Raw genomic sequence first — 20,554 nt, 5'->3', positions numbered from 1 at the left:
TATCCAAAAACTGTGTGTGACTATAGATTAAACAATGTCGGTGAATACCACCCTGAGAGTGGAATCCTTGGTCAGCATGAGTAGGAATGATGCATGTTTCCTCTGAATACGACACCCACTTTGTGCTGAAAATGCATTAGGAGTTTTGTATTTTCCGTATATTTGCCTTATTCATAGGTGATGTTTGAGTATTATTGGGCAAAGTATATCTGCTTTCTTCCGTATTGTAAATCTACAAAAAAAATGTTCTATCTGACAAACTGGTTCAACTACAACTGTAGCATGAGCTTTATGTGAAGATGGTTCAGAAGCATAAGCGTAAACTTGCATTCTGCCCATGAGCGCACCCCTCTTTTATTATGGGCGGAGAAACTGGGAGGGGGAGTGTCAATGACTGAGCCAACTAATCTAATGTTATATAAAAAAAATATGAATTGACATGATCTCTGCCTATGCACAATGACAGCTCATCTCCATAATATCTATAGAAACATTGGGATTCTAGCCCTCTCAATATTTTTCAAAGTATGTACCACTATCAAAATGTCATAAGTACAGTTCAACACTGATTTATCACTACCATTTATTTTGAAGAATACTAGTGCTATAAACAAGTTTGGCGTTATATCTCCAATAACAGTTTTTTCATGTAAGGTGTAAAGCCTAGAAACGTAAGATTTGGTCATTGAAAATTTCTGGCACCAACCGGGTATGATGTGACATGGGGGGCTATAAATTTCAACTGCATCGTACAAGAGTATATATAACACACACACTTTCCATTATCTTTGTCTTTATTTAACTTTGTAAGCAAAACTTTGGTGAAATCTGAAAGTATGACAATCCAGTTTAATTCACCTTGTTCACAGCATTAAAGTTTTTATTTATGAATTTTTGTTTTATGTTTCAAGTTCATAAGTCAAATACTTGCTTTTAAGTTAAAGCGTTTTCACCAAACATCCTTTGCCTATAACTTAAGATACTATAGTAAAATTCATTTTAATAGATTTATCACAGAGAGTAGATTTGATTTTCAAAGCTGTCATTCAAAAGTCACGCCCCCTTCAGTTGGCACCCTAAAAAATCTTTCTTCACTTGGGGCCTTCTGTGGCCGCGTAGTTCGCAGGATTCAAGATCCGGCCCTGGCTATGCCAGAAAAAAAATCGGATGCAGTCTGTTTCCAAAAGTGCATAATACGGTCTCTTGGGGGGGGGGGGGGGACATGATAGATGCTACAAATGCACCATAGGATCTTATGGCATGGATCTTATGGATCTTATGGCTTAGCAATGGCCCACAATGAGAAAAAATTTTGAGGGAGTGACGAGACATAAAAAAAATGTTTGGAAGACCGAGCTATTGTTTATCACAAGACTAGTTTCAAACAATATAAACTAAAGTGGTGATAGATATCACATTATTATTAACTTTATCTAAATGCATAAATTTTGATATAAAATGAAAAAAAAAAACTTTTTTTACTAATTTTATTTTAAAATCTCAACAATATATATATTTCATGACAAGATTTTTCCAATACATGTACATGACATATTTCCACAAATACATACATCTAAACAGTAACTATTTTTTTCCCTCGAATAAAACATTTAGCATTAAAAAAGGAAACATTCTTAAACATGCCAAACTGGATTGATATTGAAAAAAGAGGTTCATACTATTCAGGTTGTGTATGATAGCATATCTAGTCAGTGTTTTCAAGCACTAGAAATTCATATATTTTTTTAAACATGCTCATTTCCAGAAGCTATTCACAATTTTTATTGTTTAGCATTTCCATAATTACATTTTTTTTTCATGTGACGTCATTTGGAAATATTCAAGATTTAAGTCACTTGATGCAAGTGATTTGATAATGACCAGTACATAGTTAAAAACCATCGATATAATATAACAAAATAAAAGTAAAAAAAAATCAGAATATGACTATTTCTAAAATAAGCTGCATCCGGGGGAAAAAAATCATCTATTTTCCCATTAAAACACAAACTACGTTTATGTTAAATACAGTAAAACCTTGATTATCCAAAAAAAAAAAAAATCTGTTTAACTGACAGCAGTTTCCTGGGCAACAATTCGATTCCTTAACAATAGAAATCACAAATCTGCAATTGTACAAACAATGATGGAGGCTAGAAAGCTTAGTAAGCTTAAGTTAGTGTGAGTGTATAACAATGTTTTTAAACATTTTTCAAAAGCCACAAAGCAAAAAAAAAAGGCAGAATTTACATCTGTTGGGATAATTGTGATGAACGCTAAATCAGTGACATTTTCAAAATTCTACAATCGCTGAATTCAGGAATGACTTGAGACAAAGTTCTTACTCTCTCTCGTGCCAGCCATATTTTCCAGTGCCCCAGCACAACACCTACTAGAGAACAAGGCCTTCACATGAAGCTTGTGATGTCACTGAAGTAGGCCAGCTCACCTATAGCCATTGGATATAGCAGGCCAACGCATGTGCCATATTAACCCTTTTTGTAGCATATCCAATGGATATAGGTGAGATGGCCTACTTCAGTGACGTCACAAGCTTCATGTGGATGCCATGTCCTCTAGTACAGTGTTTCTCAACTGCAGGGCCCTAACACTACTCACACCGGGTCGTCAGTAGATTAATTTTCCCATTAATTTCTCGTTAGTTGTGTGAATGACCGGGCCTTTCACTTACGCAAGCGATTTATCGGGCTGCAAGCTTTCAAAGATTGAGAACCACTGCTCTAGTAGGTTTTGCTCCGCAACACCAGTAAAATGACATGGAAAACTTGAAGATTTGTATAAGCCATACATATGCATCAAAAATTATTTCGTGTAAATTATTTCATCCAATACATCCAAAGTTTGAATTTTAAAGGCAAACAATTTTTCAAAGTTTTTTGCTATTATTTTTTATAATCAATGTCGCTCAAGATTTCTTTGGAAGAGATTTTCGTCTCTCTCCCAAAGGCAGGTATTGCAGGGCCGTCATTTCAACTTTTCCAGGGGGTGGCAAAGAACATGTACTCAATGTATGTGTATATATACATACCATTTTTAATGTATTTTCAAAAGCCAGGGGGACAATCCCTGACCCCCCCCAAATGACAGGCCTGAGGTATTGCATATGCCCCCGATACTGAACTCTGACATTCATATACCTATATATATTTGATTACCAAGGTTTTACTGTATCTAACTCCCAAGGTAAATCAAAATGCATTTTATCAAAAAATATAAAAACATCATACATCATTTGATTAAAAAAGTTCATTAGAATGAAGGAAAAAAAAAATTCAAAAATTATGAGTGAAATTTTTTTCAAATATATTTCACAGGGTTTTCAAAAACTGATAGAGCTACCAATCAAATTAAAAAAAATATTCAGTACCAAGTTTGTCAAGAAGTTTTTCAAGCTTTTTCACTCAGCTATTTACCGGGTTGACAAATCAAATAAACTAATATATCAACCAATATCTCTCTTCTTCTTCCAAAGAAAAACCTATCCAAAACCAACTGTTTTCAGCCATATGTTGCCAGCACAATTTTCTCTGGTACATATTAAACATTATAGAGTGTTCCTATCATTCCACCACTAACCAGAGAGAATAGCGTCCAATCGGGTCTAGCAATAAAAAAAATTTGCCAAAAAGCAATAAACAGCACATTAGGAATTTACCTCCAGACTTTTCTTAGACTTGCCAACCCTTTTCACTGTTAGTAGACACTGACATAAATCATGGAAACTGTGCTGCAGGTTCAGTTCTAAGGTTCCAATTTAATAATCATTATAGAAAATTTTAAGTGCCAATTACATTTTTTTGGTTGTTGCTATGATGACCTAGCCCCCAGAATTTGACAATTCTTGCTAATTACCAGTTGTAAATATAATTAGAAAGAATAGCGCTTTCATTGTCACATTCCCTTTGTACAAGGCCGGATAAATCCCAGGGCGCTTAAAATTTTCTATATGCCATTACTAAATTAGACACACAAAATTTTTGGAATTCATGTTAGTCATAAGCGTAGGCTTGGAAGTCTGGGGGATGGGGGGGGGGCAATGCCCCCTCACAACCCTGTATCTTCGCCCATGATCAGAGTATCTATCCACATGGAAGGGGACTGTTGTGTCCTGGAATAGTTTACATATTTTAAATCTTTTTTTCTTTGAAAACAAAAAATGATGGCTCCTAAAATTTTCTGGTTCCTACATTATTTTGTCATGTCAAGCCCTGCCTTTGTATATACAGGGGGTTCGTTTAGACTTTTTCTTTTTAGGGTACTGTTTTTGTAAAAATTTTCCTTATTTTTGTGAAAAGGATCATAATTTTATGGGAAGTGAAATAATCTAGTTAATCACAAAAGAAATGGAATGCCAAATTTATGGTTTCCTTTTTATTTTGTGAAGGGTCCATTTATCAAATCCAAAATGTTGTGAAGGGTCCATTTATCAAATCCAAAATGTTGTGAAGGGTCCATCTTTTCGATTCAGAATTTTGTGAAGGATCCAGAAACCAAACCGAAAAGTTATACAAGCTTGGGACAAAGATACAGATACATATCATCCTCACCAGGGCCGTCTTAAAAGTATCATGGGCCCCGGGCCAAATGATTTTTCTGAAGCCCTACCAGGCAAATTCTCGAAAATCTCAACCAGATCTCATTTTTGTGAGGCCCCCTTTTCTCTTGAGGTGCCCGGGTGGGCCCATGCCTTAAGATGGCACTGATCCTCACAGGTAATTGTCAGATTGCAATCACTAATATTAATCAATATAGGAAACAATAACTCAGTTTTTCTGGAAACAATGACACTTGAAAATACCATAACACTTATTAGCCATGGATGAAAAAGCAGTATAAACAATTTCCACACAGAACTCTTAAGTACAATGAACATACATATATCCTGTTACTTAATTTTCATTTTTTTATAGCCAAGTTCAATGGCATGTTTCATAACAACGTTCCTTTCAAATTGATGAAGGTTAGAAAGGAAATCAAGCTCCAAATTCAGAAAAGCGCTCAACCTCAGCACGAGAACAATATTTACGGCATGCATTTCTCGGCAAAGACCTGCAACACAATGTGCAGAGTTCTTTCAGACGAACACATTTTTGAATCAGGGCCACCAGAACAGAAAAGCTGACATAACTGAATGAAATATCGATCGATTCAATAGGTGCAACTGGGATAGATTGCGATAACACTTTCATCGCAGCATCAACAGCTTCTCTGCCACCATTATCATTGTGTAGAATGAGATTTTTCAGAGACAATTTCCATTTTGTCAAAACACTCTGGAGATCAACTGCTGTCATACCCGATAAAGACAGTTTTTGCAATTTCGACGACGGTATATCTAGAATGCTCTTGCTTGTAATATGGGGGCAGTCATTAAGCTCTAACTCTTTCAATTCAGCTGAAGAATGTAGTATCAACCTCAAATCCCCATCTCGAAGATATAAAATATCAGCACGGAATGTTTCCAAATGAGGAAATCCTCTTGTTTCGGTACCTCTTCGAGTGGAGCAGTAATCGCAATAGCTCAACTTCAGCTTCAGAACTCTCATTCGAGGACAGCCTTCTTGGAATTTGGCGATAGGAAAATGAAATTCAAAATGATGATCCGGGCGTACATAGAAAAAGAACTCTTCCAAAGCGTGACAAGTCTCTGCAATTCGTTCCATCAAATCCCAATCGAAGCTATCGATGAGGATATTTCCAGACAAATCCAAATACTTCAAATACGACCCACGAACCTGAAGAAAAGGATCCAACAAACTACTTGTGCAGAAGGACGATCCGCCTTCTTTGGAAAGCCCAAACAACCACAATGTATCAAGTTTTGGGCACTTTTTCCCAATCGCTTGAAGAGCATCACTGGTCAGCTTGTTGTTGACTAGTTTCAGAGCTTGCAATTTCGGACAATGTTCAGCAATATGGGCAATATCCCATTCAGACAAATGCTCAGCTTGATGACTCAATTTCAAGACTTGAGTTGATGCCAGATATCCGGCTTTACTCAGCCACAATAATTGTTCTCGATCTAAAGTGGGATCGTTGATTGTTCGCCAGAATGGACCATACTGCGAAGCTATCCTCCATTTCTTGCATACTACGGCCACATTTTTGAGAAAGTAGCCGAGTCCTTCAGACTGTATGTATTCGGCGAAAACCAGGACTAGAACTTCTTCGGGAAGATCAGTGATCGACGTTTTACGATTCATTTCTGATATCAATTACATCTAATATCTTACACGAGTCGAATCAAAATTTATAGCATTTCTCAATTGGATTGTCTCTTTCACGATGATTATGACGTGTGTGGAACACTAAAGGTAAAATTTTATAAACTTCCGGTTAACCCTTGCCTAAGAACCAAACAGACAGAAAATTAAGTTGAGACTTTACAATGGCTTATGAAAGGAAAATTCGTGGAATAACCATTTGTGAATGATGGTAATCGATATTAAAACATCGGTTATGCCTTTGACTATATCACCACAATGACCATATGACTTGAAATCAAGATTGTTGACCATTATAGCGACAATCCCGAGATATCTCGTCTAACTTGATCCACTTTATTTTGGAAATAGGACGCGTTATAGTGGTGACGTCACGGCTGGCAGCGCTGATTCCAAACAAACATGAGCTGAGCTAGATTATAAAGGAAAACGCCATGGGACGTATATGAGACAGGGGCGTAGCCAGAAATTTCGTTGGGGGGGGGGACCACTTTCATTTCGGGAGGGGACCAAAGTGACCGAACAATGGATTTGGCCATCTTTTCCCTTTTTTCTGTCATTTTCTCACATTTCGGGGGGGACCAGACCCCCAAGTCCCCCCTCCCCCCCTCGCTACGCCCTTGATATGAGAGCCTCTGTTTAAATTATTTTTCTAAAAAAAATATGACCAAATAAGACTTGCGAACTCTTGAAATGAAAACTTCAAACTCTTGTGAACATGCAATGTTAAATATAATAATAGTTCGTCTCTAATTACAGCTATGAGTGCTTTTTATTTCTCGCATGCTATCCGTTCACGTGCGTTCGGCCTAATTGCTTTGAATATACAGTAGAACCTCTCGATAACGGGCACCCATGGGACCAAAAATTTTGTCCGCTAATGGGGAGTAACAATATATAATGGCACCTCATTTATACGACCTTTTTCTTCTTTGCTATTGGTTCCTATGCATTTTAATTACTGCAAAAGTGATACACCGGTGGTTATGCATAATCACCAATCGTCTCAACAAAGAAAGTGATTAAATTTCACTACATTTTTATCACTTTTACCAGCGAATATGTGTAATTCCCAAATAAAGTTAGAAAGTCTGATAAATATGAAAAATTTACAACCTTCGTATGCTAATTATAAGCTTTCATCTCTTCATTAATTATTAATTAATTTCAATTAATTATTTTAATCCATACATGAAACGTGCGCCAAACATATTTTTTTGTTATTTTGAAACACATTTCACCAAACATATATAAATTAAAATTAAAATAAGTGTGAAGAAGATAAAAACATTCGCAACAAAACATTATCAGTCTTATAATGTCACAAGGTATCAACAAACAAAATCAACACATTACCATTCGAATTCACCATCCTAGAGCAATCAGTTAATTAAGTAATAAATTGATGATTTATCATATTTACCAACACGAGCTTGGGACCTAATCTTGTTGAATGTGATAAATTCACGATTTATGACCAAAAGTTAATAAATTGGAGTTTTCCTGGATTTTACTGTCCGCTATCGCGAGTGCTCTTTCTTTCAAACCGAGCACAACTGAGGTCTATCACCATCTATGGGCGATTTATTATCTAGTGAGTTGTGCTGGAAGTGTAACTGTGTGTGTACCTAACAGTCTGAGTGCATAGTGTTGTGTTTGATTTTTCAGTGCTGCCATCCAGTGGCGTAGGAAGGCGGGTGTGGGGGTGCGGCCGGCACCGGGTACCAGCTCTGAGGGGTGACAAAAAATTGCAGGTTTTGTATTAATGCGCCTTTTTTGTTACATAAAATAACATACGAAGGTTTTTAACAACTGGCTGTTGCGAAGATATATTTTGAAAAGAGAGAAAATTCAATTGCCCCTGCGTGGAATCGAATCCACGTCCTTTCACTTTCTGGGTGAACGCCCTAGACCACTAGACTATAGAGGCACCGAATCTCTCAATCTTCCCTTGGAGCTCGTGTACACTGAAAGAGACCGTACATGGACGGCCGGACCAGACTCAGGCCAAGCTCACAACTGCTGACGCTGCCACCAGATGGCGACTTATACAAGGATGGCGTTTACCCGGAAAGTGAAAGGACGTGGGTTCGATTCCCCGCAGGGGCAGTTGAATTTTTTTTCTTTCCAAAATATATTTTCTCAACAGCCAGTTGTTAAAAACCTTCGTATGGTAGCGGAGAGTGACGTCATCCTTGTATAAAATAACATGTCAAATAATGTGGGGTAATAACATGGGTCTTTACAATCGCTAAATGCAGCAAATTGCGGGTTAACGATGTGATGCTGTAATAATTTAGTATTATTGTGCGATGCGTAGGGGAGGGGAGGAGGTGTTCTGTCTAGTTTCTTTTGAACTGTGTTGGTGCTCAAGTAAACAAACAGCCGGTCCCGGTGACCCATCATCTCATCCTTCCCACAAATATCATTCGCCCCAAGTCGTTCTCAATATCATATTTTTAACCCGAACATCATAATAATATTCAAAAAATCGTCAACGAATAAGGTAAATACCAGGAAATACTAAAAAAATTTTCATCAATTATGAAATTATTTCTTTCGAAAACTTAATTTTTTTCATAAATTATTACTTTTAACCAAGGCCGTAGCGAGGGGGGGGGGGACCAGACCCCTAGCCCCCCCCCCCGAAATGTGAGAAAATGACCGAAAAAAAAAGAAAAAGATGGCCTAAATCTATTGTTCTATCACTTTGGTCCCACCGAAATGAAAGTGGTCTTCCCTCCGAACGAAATTTCTGGCTACAGGCCTACTTTTAACTATTCTGAAAATACCCTTTACAATTCGTAAGTTATTCTCAATAATTCTGATTTCTATCAGTAGTTCTGCAATTATTGCTTTCAGTAATTGTGACTATTTTTTCGTTAATTGTAAATTTTCATTTATCCTAAAATTATTTCTTCAATTCGATTGAGTACAGGATTCATTGATATGATTCAATACAGGAATCAAAAACATACTAGGCCGCTGTGGTGGTCGAGTGGTTATAGTGACGGACTCGCGATGCGAGGATCCGGGTTCGAACCCCACAGTGGTGGTCGGCTGAAGTTGGTTTTCTGTGGTTCCCAACTTCAAGGCGCAAATGCGAGCCGATCTCCCCGTTAAAAAGTCTCGCCACAGAGAGCAACAGTCCTACAACGATAAATCATTCAATCATAACACTTCACTCACAGTTAGAAAAACTGGTGGCAGATGGCAGCACTACACATAACAAGCATTACACAGAAACAAACTTTACGTCAGGTTGCACTACACGTACACGCACATTCCCGCATGTACTGATTCGTTGGGGGGAGGGTGCATTTGTGGTGTAGCAGTAGTAGGTAGGGCCTCCAAAAAATGGCTCGGGGATCCATGATGTTCTTAAGTCAGTCACCTCGTTGGGCAATTTGCCTGTTGTGGCGTTGTATTTGTATTTGTAGGCCAAACGCACGTGAACGGATATCATGTGAGAAATGAAAAACCCTTATAGTTAATTAGAGACGAATTATTATTATATTTTTAACATTGCATGTTCACAACAGTTTGAAGTTTTCATTTCGAGAGCTCATAAGTCTTATGTTTAGGTCCTCTTTTTGCCTTTTAATATTCAACTGCATCAATTGATATGGGTAAAGTTTTTTTTAAAAATTAATAATGGCTCATAAATTACATTGAAATAATTCTGCAGCAGTTGAGATAATTAGACACAGGTAGAGATAGATAACTTTAACTTTAAAAAAAATGGAAATACTGTAAAAAATCAAAAAAATATTCAATACCTATCAATGGAAAAAAATCTATTTCATTTCTACATTTCTTTAATTTATATTTGTTCTTTCAATCTTTCATGAGCTGCCGAAGAAGTCGCCATGTTGGTTGCCTTGGATACGGTTTGTATGTTCCCTCAAATAAAGAGGGAAACATCACGTGATCCAAAAAGCCTCATTTATCAGCTCACGCAAATCGCAAAATGAAATTTATTCTTGAAAATAGGTGGAAATCTCTAGAAGGTTTAGTCGATTTCTACTGTGACAGTTATAATGCGGATCAGAAAAATTTTAAAAACCGCTTAAAGGATTGATGCGAGAAAATACTGGAGATCACAAATTATTGCTAAACAAGGAAAACACTGTGAATTATGCCAACATCACCACCAAGCCAAAACAGCTCCCGCTCTGTCAATTATGCCAGAAATCGCAAAAAAGTGGGAATTGAAGGACTACACTGTAAACCAGAGTAAATTCAATGCATTATTAAGTGAATAAAAAACGTTGAACATGCAAAATATGCGCGACAAATATCTACACTCAACCCTCGATTTACGAACGGCTCGGTTTGCAAACAATTTAGTTTATGAACAATTCACTCAAACAAATCAACTCGGACTAAATCTCGCCGGAAGCATATTTCAGAAGCCTGTAGTCATATGACGATTTTTTTTTTGTTTGACAGAAGAATTGGTTCAAGAATTATATTTCATCAGAGGAAAAAGTTCCCACTCCTAAATACGACTCCTCATATCCAGCTCATGAATCAGCAGGTCATTTCAAACTTTAAAAAGCACTACACCAGGGGTGCACAACCTCCGGCCAGCGGGCCAAATGCGACCCTCCAATGAGATTCATCCGGCCATGGTCCCCCACAAGGGTGGGGCTGACAGGGCTCCAGCCCTGGGGTCCGGGACGATTTTCATCTTTTTTTTGTTTTTCACGCTATAAATTCATCATAAAGGGGCCCGTGAAAGTCTGGATTTGGGAGGCCCACAAAACATTCCAGCCTAGGGGCCCTGCTCCAGGATGTGGGGGCCATGCATCCGACCCATGCCCACGAAAGGTGTTCCCAACAGAAGGTATCAATTCACGCAACATTATAAGCATACCAGTTTGTGTCCCATAGCGGTAGCTATCTTGAACATTTGGCCCTCAGGCCGAAAAGGTTGTGCACCACTGCACTATATGAAATTAATTTTTCACAGATGTTTGGCAATAAAATTTTACACAGAACGAAAACTCTCTCTCAATAAAACTTGTGAAAACATTATTTTAATATCTTACATTGCATAGTTCTCATTGACAAAGCTTGGCAGCAAGGGTCTTACAGAAACATCAATTTGAGGGTTTTGACACTGAGAATGTAGATGATATTAATGAAAACACACATAGTCCTGTCATCGTTTTTATTTCATATCTTTCATATTTTTAGGGGAATTTTTTAAGTGTTATTTTAATGGTTTCTATTGGTTTTACGTTGTACACAGGAGCTGTATCAAAAATTCACACTAGAAATCTTCGGAATGGATTTAAATTCATTTTGCATTACTGTTTCGGTTTGCGAATGGACTTCAAGAAAGGAATAAGTTCGTAAACAGAGGGTTGACTCTGTATGTCTATCTTTTCTTTTTCTTTCCTTCCCACCTCTGGCCAAAACTTTCCGCTTCAACCCATCCCCTCACAGGGTATCTCGGCCGTAAAAAGCGATATGCCCCGGTTGCTGTCGGTGTCTCCTGGAGTTGGTTTTCTGTGGTTTCCAACTTCGAGGCGTGAATGCGAGCTGATCTCCCCGTTGAAAAGTGTCGCCACAGAGAGCAATAGTCCTACAACAATACAATTATTCAGTCATTACACTTCGCTCATAGTTAGAAAAATTGATGACAGATGGCAGCACTAGATATAACAAGCATTACGCAGAAACAGACTTCACGTTAGGTTTACAACACATACATTCACAGCTTCCAAAATGACTTAGGGGTCTATTACGCTCATGTCGTTATGCCCGCGTTTCAAACGTGTTTGGGGTTTGTGGTGCATTGTGCATTGTGGGATAGATTTACGTTACTATCGTTAAAGGTTGATTTTTCTCACAGCGTTACTAGCAATCTTGGTTATCGTCATCGCTACGCGAAGCGTTAGCTAACGAGGACTGGAAACAACTCGTTGAGTTTATGTTACAGAAATAAACATGGCCGCGCGCTCGCGCGTACATTTTTTGATGAAGGCGAGAGCAACGGAGGCAGATTAGTGGAATTGAAAATTATTTAGTCATTATTAATTCATGAAGTTGTTCATTATAATGAATAATAATTCTCTAAATTACGTTACTTAATTTTGAAACATGTTTCAGAGACAGCGTTATCATTTAAAATGTTATTTAATTACACATACTGATTAGAAAAATTATTCACAGTGATATATATACCTCGTTATAAAAGTACTCGGTGCTACGATAAATCTCTACAATATTTTTCTGAAATATTGCTCGGAAATGCCTTTATTCTAATGTTAAACTCATCTCAATATAAGGATATCATTTTACTGGTAAATACCGCGGTAGAGATAACTCTCTATCGCGATATATTTTCAAGACATTTTGAAAAATCGCTACAATATATATATTTTTTTATTTCTCGTTCAAAATCGACGTCAATATATTTTTGAACTCGTCTTCAGATTTTTTCTTCTTAATTCGTTTAATAACATCGATATTTTGTAACACATAATTTTTACCACTGATAGTGTTAATGTTGTCGGTGTTGCTACTTTCTGTGCAGTACGCAGAAGTGTAATGCAGTAAACACCCTTACACACACACGCCCACACAGTACACTCTGCGCACCAAGTACAGTACAAAAAGTCTAAATAAATTTTATATATATATATATATATATTGTCAACAAATACATTTTTTCAATCCTTGAGTGCATTTTCTGGTCGGAGTAGCAACACCGATTTAAAAGACATGTCAACAACAGTGTAAAGTTTAACCAAAAATTTTATCGGCGACCCCTACATAGACTGACCATATGTCCCTGGGACATTTCAATTTTTTTTGCCAATAAACGTGCTGTCCCGAAAGCCCTTTTCGGAACGCTTGTTCCGATTTTAATTAGGCGATATTGACGTCCAAAGATATTCAATTTTTTTTAAAAATATCATATAAATGAGGCGTTCCATTCTAAAACTCACTCATCATGTTTTGGTCAATTTTATAGGAACTCAATAAAATGTTTCTTTGTTGTATCCCATGCATAAGTCCTCCTAATATTTAACATTAAATTAAAATAGGAAAGAGGAAGTTTTTTGGAAAGGATTAAACCTTGAAAAATGTGCAGCTTTTTCCTTAGAAACGAGTGGTACCAATAACACAAATTATAAAAAAATGTTCATGAGTGAGTTATGGAATGGAATGCCTCAAATATTTATTTTGTTTTTTGATGTACTGTGTCCCTTATGCAAGATGGAAGTGTAGCGAGGTGTATGGTCCTTGATTTTCGTATACAAGGTGATTAAGAAAGAATCATCCAATTGCAAAATTATTCTACACTTGAAATCGACCATTAAAAAAAATTGTTCATAAAGCGTAGACACATTCCCCCCCTCCCCCGTATATTTACATATTACTTATCATTCTATTCTGTGTTCATAATTTTTAAGAAATACAAAATTTTGAAATCGGGTGATTCTCCCACGTACTTTTTTTTTGCCAGGACATTGCATATTCGTGATTCTGGCATGACGGAGCCGATATATTCATTATTGTACAAGTAGAATTTGATAAAATCACATTGTATGATACATGGTAATTAGCTCAGCTGAATAAAGTCATTTTTTAGTTCTAACATATTTTTAAATAAAAATGAATTTCATATTTGGTAGTTTTTATTTTGGAGAATCTCTCTCGACCCTCCTAGTTCATTTCTAGTGGGACCCACGGTTCGCGCACCGCTGTCCTAGAATGCCTGCCACCATATTCTGATCCTAATGCCACAGGTCCAGATGCAAGTGCTATTTCAGACACCTTTATAAAATATATTGAAATGACGAGGAAACAAGCAGTAGGCTAAGAGACATCCGTAAAGAGAAGAAAAAAGAAGCTTGATGTAGAGCCAGGTTAAAGTATTTCAGCAGAAGAGATTGAAAAACTTAACTTGCAATCTATTTCTCAAGTTACAATTTGCTTAAAAAAAAAAGTTTCTCGTAAAGCGAAGAAGATGAAGGTGGATATTCCTTGGCTTTTGATACTTCACTGAACTTGTCAAACACTGATGAGGCCTTCGAGGACCCAATAAACCATGAGCTCCGGAGTGATAGTTATATGGCTCCAAATGATGAATTTGTAATTGTAAATTATGAAGAGAATGCGAGCCTGATCAAGTTGTGGCAGTGGAGGCCAATGGAGCTCATGTTAAATGCATGACAAGATCTGGCAACCTCCGCATGAAAATGTGGAGACAAGACCTCCTAGACTATTGTCTAGGAGGTCTTGGGCAAGTATTTTGGTTTCCCAGTGTAATGTTAAAAGAGCTGTGTTTAAATGGTGAATTCGAATCCTTTCTGAACCGATCCCGGATCACTAGATCAACACCAGCTTTGGTTGACCAAATCTGGTGTTGACTAGATCCGCTTTCTGCCCCCCTAGTTGCGGCCCTAGTTGTGAGAGACAACTGAAGATCATCTTTGCCTATTATGTCAAAGCAATTACTCGTTTGAATGAATAAATTTTCCATACAACAAAAACCTAGTTCTACTTAATAAAATGAAAAAGGAATATGGAAACAGCAATGAAAAATAAAACGCTTAATCTCAAAACGCCGAGAACACTTTAAACACTGTAATGTATGTTCAGAATATCTATATTTTAATCTAAAGATAATGTTTTCTGTGACTGAAATATATATTTTGGTAACTATATTATGTTTTGTAGGTCAATGTTGAGAACTTCTTAAAAAGAAGAATCAACGTTTGCACCATTGACAACTAATTTCCATCTCGAAGGTTGGAATACCTATGTCCAGTTAATCATAGAAACAAACTTCCATAACATTATGAAGCTGTTTTAAATGCTGCATGTTCCGATGACGACCACTAGAAAGCTTAGTTATATTCTTCAATTTCATTTACACACACACGTGCAGACACATTTTTGAATGAATTAAAAAAAATGTTATTTTTATAAAACTTTTTTTTTCATAGGTTTAATTTATTTACATCAATATGACCATGACAGCATGGATCCATAAACAGCGTAGTTGTCAAATTTATAGCGAAAAATTAAATCTATGCTCTTCGAAATAAGAACAAAAAGTTGTGAATACGAACAAAGAGTTCTCAAACCATATAATGTTTAAGGGAAACAAAAATAGAATTTGTTGACAATCGACTGATGAGCGATACACATCTATATGAATTACAGAGAGAGATCTAGCAATTAGGATTGTGTTGATACATCTAGAAGAAATTAACTATTATTCACGCAGGTGATTTAAAACATTCGTTCAGTGCATTATTTGATCATCTTTAATAGATGCTTCACGAGGGAAAGTTCGTATACCGGTAACTAGTTGGTGAGGTGAGCATTCAATTCTTTTTTTTAATACTTCTAAGAGGTCCTCTGGAACCACCCCCCCCCCATGGAACAAAACTCGAAATATTTCAGAGGACAATAGAAATTTCCGAAATTGTATAGTCAATTAAAATAATAACTCCAAACTCTCTGAATCCATAACATCACATGGTTCATTTCCGTAAGGATCACATTCACTGTATAGGCCTACGCAATGCTGGTGCCCACAGGGAGGAACACTTGAATGGTTTATCCAACCAACGGTATGAAGTTAAAAGATACCAATATTCCAGTAAACAGATTTTCGGTATTTCGTTAGTTCAGCAAGTCTTATAAATTTTGGCTTATTTCTCTCGGGTTCTCCTTAAGCCCCGCGAAGTTTGAGGTTCCTCTTCTTCTGTTGGTTCAGCTCTCCATCTCATTCTCCTTGGCTGATTCGTTTTCTCTATAGCTGGTTTTTCTGATTCGGCTGGTGCTCGTGTCCTTTTGCGACCACTACCAGTAGATTCTTCAGCTGCAGGCTTCTTTTCAACTTCGGGTTCTGTTGATTCAATTGGCGGAGTCTCTGTTTCGTCTTCGACTTCTTTTTCTGCAGATTCGGAGGAATCTTTGGTCTCCACAAGATCTGCACTCTTTGGAGGGACTTCTGGAGAGGCAGAATCATCATTTTCTTCCTCTTCTTCGTCATCTGCTTCTTCTGTTTCTTCCCCTTCTTCTGACTTTTGTTCTTTCATTAACCTGGATTCTCTTTTCTTTTCGTAATCCACGGCCGCGTAATCACGTCCTTGAGCTGTTTCAGTAGTGGGCACATCTGTGAAAAGTCAATAAAAAATATTAAATAAATTTATTCCACGAATTCGAGTGCATGTCAGTTTTAGTATTCAATAAAAATTTCACGAAGTTCATAAATATTTTTCTTGCTTCACAGTTAAAACCCATTTGGCTGATTTGTTTCTAGCATTTGGTATCGTGACAATAGAGGTTTAATTTACTGTTAGTAGAGCGATTCATTTATTCTTTACAAACAGCGACAAAGCGACAAATGGCAGCTTATAAGAATTACATCAAAGTAAGCAGCTTACGAATAAAACTGTCGAAAATTCAAACAAAATATAAAAAGAAAAGCTGCTATCATTTGGTGATCATGTTATAATCACGCGGAGGTTATCAGAATTGGTATTGAAAAGATATTTCTAAAACAGTAGTGAACTGTTAACAAGGTAATAATGAAAGGTCTTTCCTGTAGGAGAAAGTAGCAGAATAGCAGTGACGGGGTGCTCGATACACACACGACTTGAATTTCTTTTTCTCTCCCCCTTGTTGCCGCTACTAAAGGTAGTTATACGAATGTACTTAGTATGATTAGATTACCATGCAGTCTTTGATAACATCAAACGCGAAAAGCCTATTAGTTTATGACACGGAGTTAGAATAAATGGTAAAAGGTGTTTTCGTTGTATTATTTTGATTGAGAATGAATCGTGACCTGTAATTATTTATTGGGAATTTTATATTTTATGCCTGCTTTTACTTCAAAATTGCTAAAAAATGTTTTTTCAATTAAGTGCTGTTTATAAAGTTGTTCCTCTAGTGAATTCGAAAACGGTACTAAATTTCACGGTAAAATAGTCTTTCCTACGGGGGAAAAATATATTTATTTTGAAGGAAATCTTGTGCTCTTCCTGGGATCTGAGGTATCTCGAGCTCACCTGCCACCAGGGTGAAAAGCCTCATGTGCTGCCCCCAAAGACGACCGTGGTGGAAAGCTAAAAAGGCTTTGGGGTAATTCTGGGATAAACTTGATTTTTTATCCTCCTAAAGCCGCAAACCATTGTTTTCAACAAAGTGCTCTTGACTAGGGGCCTTCAACCCGTGGTCCGCCGACGACATTTTGGTGGCCCACCAAGACGCCAATTAGAAAAATGAAATCAGCATTCCACTATCTGAAACTATGATAGTAGTTCTTATTCATTTCCGATATTCTTTCTATTGTGTGGACAATTGGTATATCTACAGAAATATCAAATCTGACCTGAATTCTTATACAAATACAAAGGCCACAACAGCCAAAATGCCCAACGAGCGTGCTGAGTAGTTTCCACTTTGAAGCAATAAGAGAAAATTTCCTGAATTACATCAGAAAATTTTCTATCAATAGTGGTAGAGGGGTTAAACCTTGGGATAAATTTGCTGAGGAATTTACTATTCCAAGATAAAAGCTTTTTTTAATATCAGACTAATTGTGTTGGGTATTATTGGACAAAACCGTCAGAGCGAGCGAGCGAGCTCTATATGTGCCAAATTAATAATTACCTAATGATTTATGTTCACATATATCACTTATAATTCTATTTCATTCATATTATATATGCTATATTTTTTTTGTAAAATAAATTCACAAATTCTATAACACCACCATAATTTTTTCATTGCATGGTCATCAAGAGGGAAGGGCGATGCCCAGTCCCAATGATTCACCCCTCCCATTGAATTTGTCCCGCGTAACTTTAGGAATCTTTTGATGTGACCCTCGGACCCCCTACGCTTGGCAATACGTTTCGCTTTTAAAGAAACTGTCCGGCTTTTTTTTGGATCCAGACTTATTTCACCGTTCTTAATTATGCTAGATAAATTTTTCCACATCACAGCTCTTATGGATGAGCCACCATATTTTCCTTTCCATTGGGGGTTGCATTTTTGAATTAACCTTCTAAGGCCAAAATCAGATTTGAATCGATTTTCCTAATTTTTTTTCCTTTTATTTCCCCTTCTGAGCCTTTAGTTTAGAGATTAACCAAAACTTTCATAAAAAAAAAGTTCCAACATAGACTTAAACGTTGTAAACGCTAAAAAAACATGTTTCTCCATGGTTCCCAGAAACAAGGGGGTTCTGGTGCTCCATGCATTGGATATATACAAGCTATCCCAAATTGTTTGCACAGCGGATATATCCGTAACCGTTGATTTAACAGACAATTACAAAAATTTTTCAAGTGACGTGTTGTTACTTAAAATCTGAAAATTTATTTTAGGGGTCGTACACATAAGAAAATAAAAGAATTACTTTTTTATAGTCCCCGTGTGCTCAAAAACCCAAATACAAAGGTCACAACAGACAAAATGTCCAACGAAGTGGCTGAAAAAACATGCCCATAAAAAATATGGATGTCGAATACATCCAGCAACAACTACAGCAACCCAATAAGAGCAATAAAAAACCAATAATTATGATAAAATATAAATATACTGCCTATAAAAATTATGGTTGTCTCATCTAAGTATGGATAACTTCTCGATTTATACCAATATGTTTATCGTATTTCTTTTTAAATGTGTCAATTGTGTTAGAATTAACGGCCCCCAGAAGTAAGCTATTCCATTTATTCACAACCCTGTTAGAGAAAAACTCCTTGTGACACCACTACCTAGAATTATTCCTTACTAATCGATACTGGTATCCCCTTATCGAAGCAGTTGATTGACGATGTTGATTGACTCACGGTTCATTTCATCCAACCCGTTAAAAATTTTAAACACTTTAATCATATCCCCCCGACACCTGCGCTCTTCCAATGTAAAAATTTACAAAAGATCAAGCCTCTCTTTATAGCTCAAGCCCCGTGTGCCATCAAGAGCACGCGTGGGTCTTCTTTGCATCCCCTAGACCAAGTCTATGTCCCTTTGTAGGTATGGTCTCGAAAACTTGACGGCATACTCCAATCCAGGATGAACTAAGCCCCGGAAAAGTGGAATGATCACTTTTGGAGAGCGCGAACGAAGGGGCCTTCTTGTGGCCTTTCTATACAAGGACGATGTCACTCTTCGCTATTCATATGAAGGTTTTCAATAGCTGGCCGATGCAATGATGAATTTAGGAAAGATAGAAAATTCAACTGCCTTTTTGGGGAATCTAACCCACGTCCTCTCACTTGCCGGGTGAGCGCCCTGAACTATTAGATGTTGTTCTAGGGCGCTCACCTTCGTAACAGCTTTTTGATTGGGTCTTTGAGCACACGGGGACTGTATGAAAAATAATTCCTTCATTTTCTTATGTGTACGACCTTAAAATAAATTTTCAGGTTTTAAGTAACTGCACGTCATGTGAAAAGTTTTTGTAAGTATGTTTGAAAGTATGTTTGCATGTCAACGGTTACAGAAATATCCGCTGTGCAAACAATTTGGGACAGCCTTTTAAGTCAGAAATCGAATTTTTTCTAATCCTTTATTTGACCGCTACCGGGAATTTACTGATTGGGGCAGGGGCGTCGGAAGTGTCTTGAACCCACGGGTGTTCGTCTTCATCTTCATGCAGGAAATTTTTATTTATCTGAATCAATTCTGGGGTGTTCTCAAACCCACTTCACAGATTTCCGTGGCTGTTCGAGTACAAAGGGCCACAACTAGGGAAGAACAGGAGGGTCTGGTGCCCTAAGCAATGGACTAGGTAAGGTGCTCAGTTTATTCTTTTTTGCGTTCAAAAATACAGGGGGGAGGGGAAAGTGCCAAAATATGGATACTGGCACCGGGCAACAGTAGATTTTCGTTTCTGGTTGCGGTCCTGAGAGCACCCACAGAACTCCCGACTCCGACGCCACTCCACGCTTGCCTTGGTCTGTTCTTCAAGTTTTCTCAAACATCTTCACTGTTGCGGTATGGCTTAAAAGAGTGATAGCGCGTGGTGACTTGTGAATTCTTATTATTCGAAAATTTCAAAAAGTTTTGTGTCTAAACAAAAGCCCAGGCTGCCGCCGCTCACAACTTGCCGCATGGGTGCACTGCACTCCTTGCACCCTTGCAGGGCTGGCGCCAGGCATGAGGCAATGAGGCAGCTGCCTAGGGCAATACCTCCTAGATACTACGTCTAGTAAGTATATGTGAGTACTACGTCTAGTAAGTGTATGTAAGCTATCTAGGAGGTATTGCCTAGGGTGGCATGTTTACATGGGCGGTATTTTTTTTATGACAGATTT

At 37.4% G+C, this 20,554-nt stretch overlaps 2 protein-coding genes across 3 annotated transcripts in view; both read right to left on the bottom strand.

The window, feature by feature from the left end:
- Window positions 1–4,994: 4,994 nt before the first annotated feature.
- Window positions 4,995–6,224, bottom strand: LOC149080069 (F-box/LRR-repeat protein 6-like). Its single transcript, XM_089238604.1, has one exon. The coding sequence runs from the start codon at window positions 6,222–6,224 to the stop codon at window positions 4,995–4,997; it is 1,230 nt and encodes a 409-aa protein (XP_089094730.1).
- An 8,976-nt stretch (window positions 6,225–15,200) lies between these two features.
- LOC149080068 (uncharacterized) overlaps window positions 15,201–20,554 on the bottom strand; it is a 29,519-nt gene continuing 24,165 nt past the window's right edge. For both annotated transcript variants that reach the window (XM_089239023.1, XM_089239022.1), the window contains exon 12: window positions 15,201–16,395. In XM_089239023.1, the coding sequence (XP_089095149.1) occupies window positions 15,929–16,395 (467 nt within the window). In that variant the 3' untranslated portion in view covers window positions 15,201–15,928. The remainder of the gene's footprint in view (window positions 16,396–20,554) is intronic.

Source organism: Pholcus phalangioides, unplaced genomic scaffold (genome assembly GCF_987345545.1).
Source record: "Pholcus phalangioides strain wild (caught in Gottingen) unplaced genomic scaffold, Ppha-v1.0 ptg000011l_1, whole genome shotgun sequence".
In the NCBI taxonomy this organism is placed as follows: domain Eukaryota; kingdom Metazoa; phylum Arthropoda; class Arachnida; order Araneae; family Pholcidae; genus Pholcus; species Pholcus phalangioides.
Note: the sequence above shows the minus strand (reverse complement) of the source record. Positions and strands in the feature narration are given on the sequence as shown.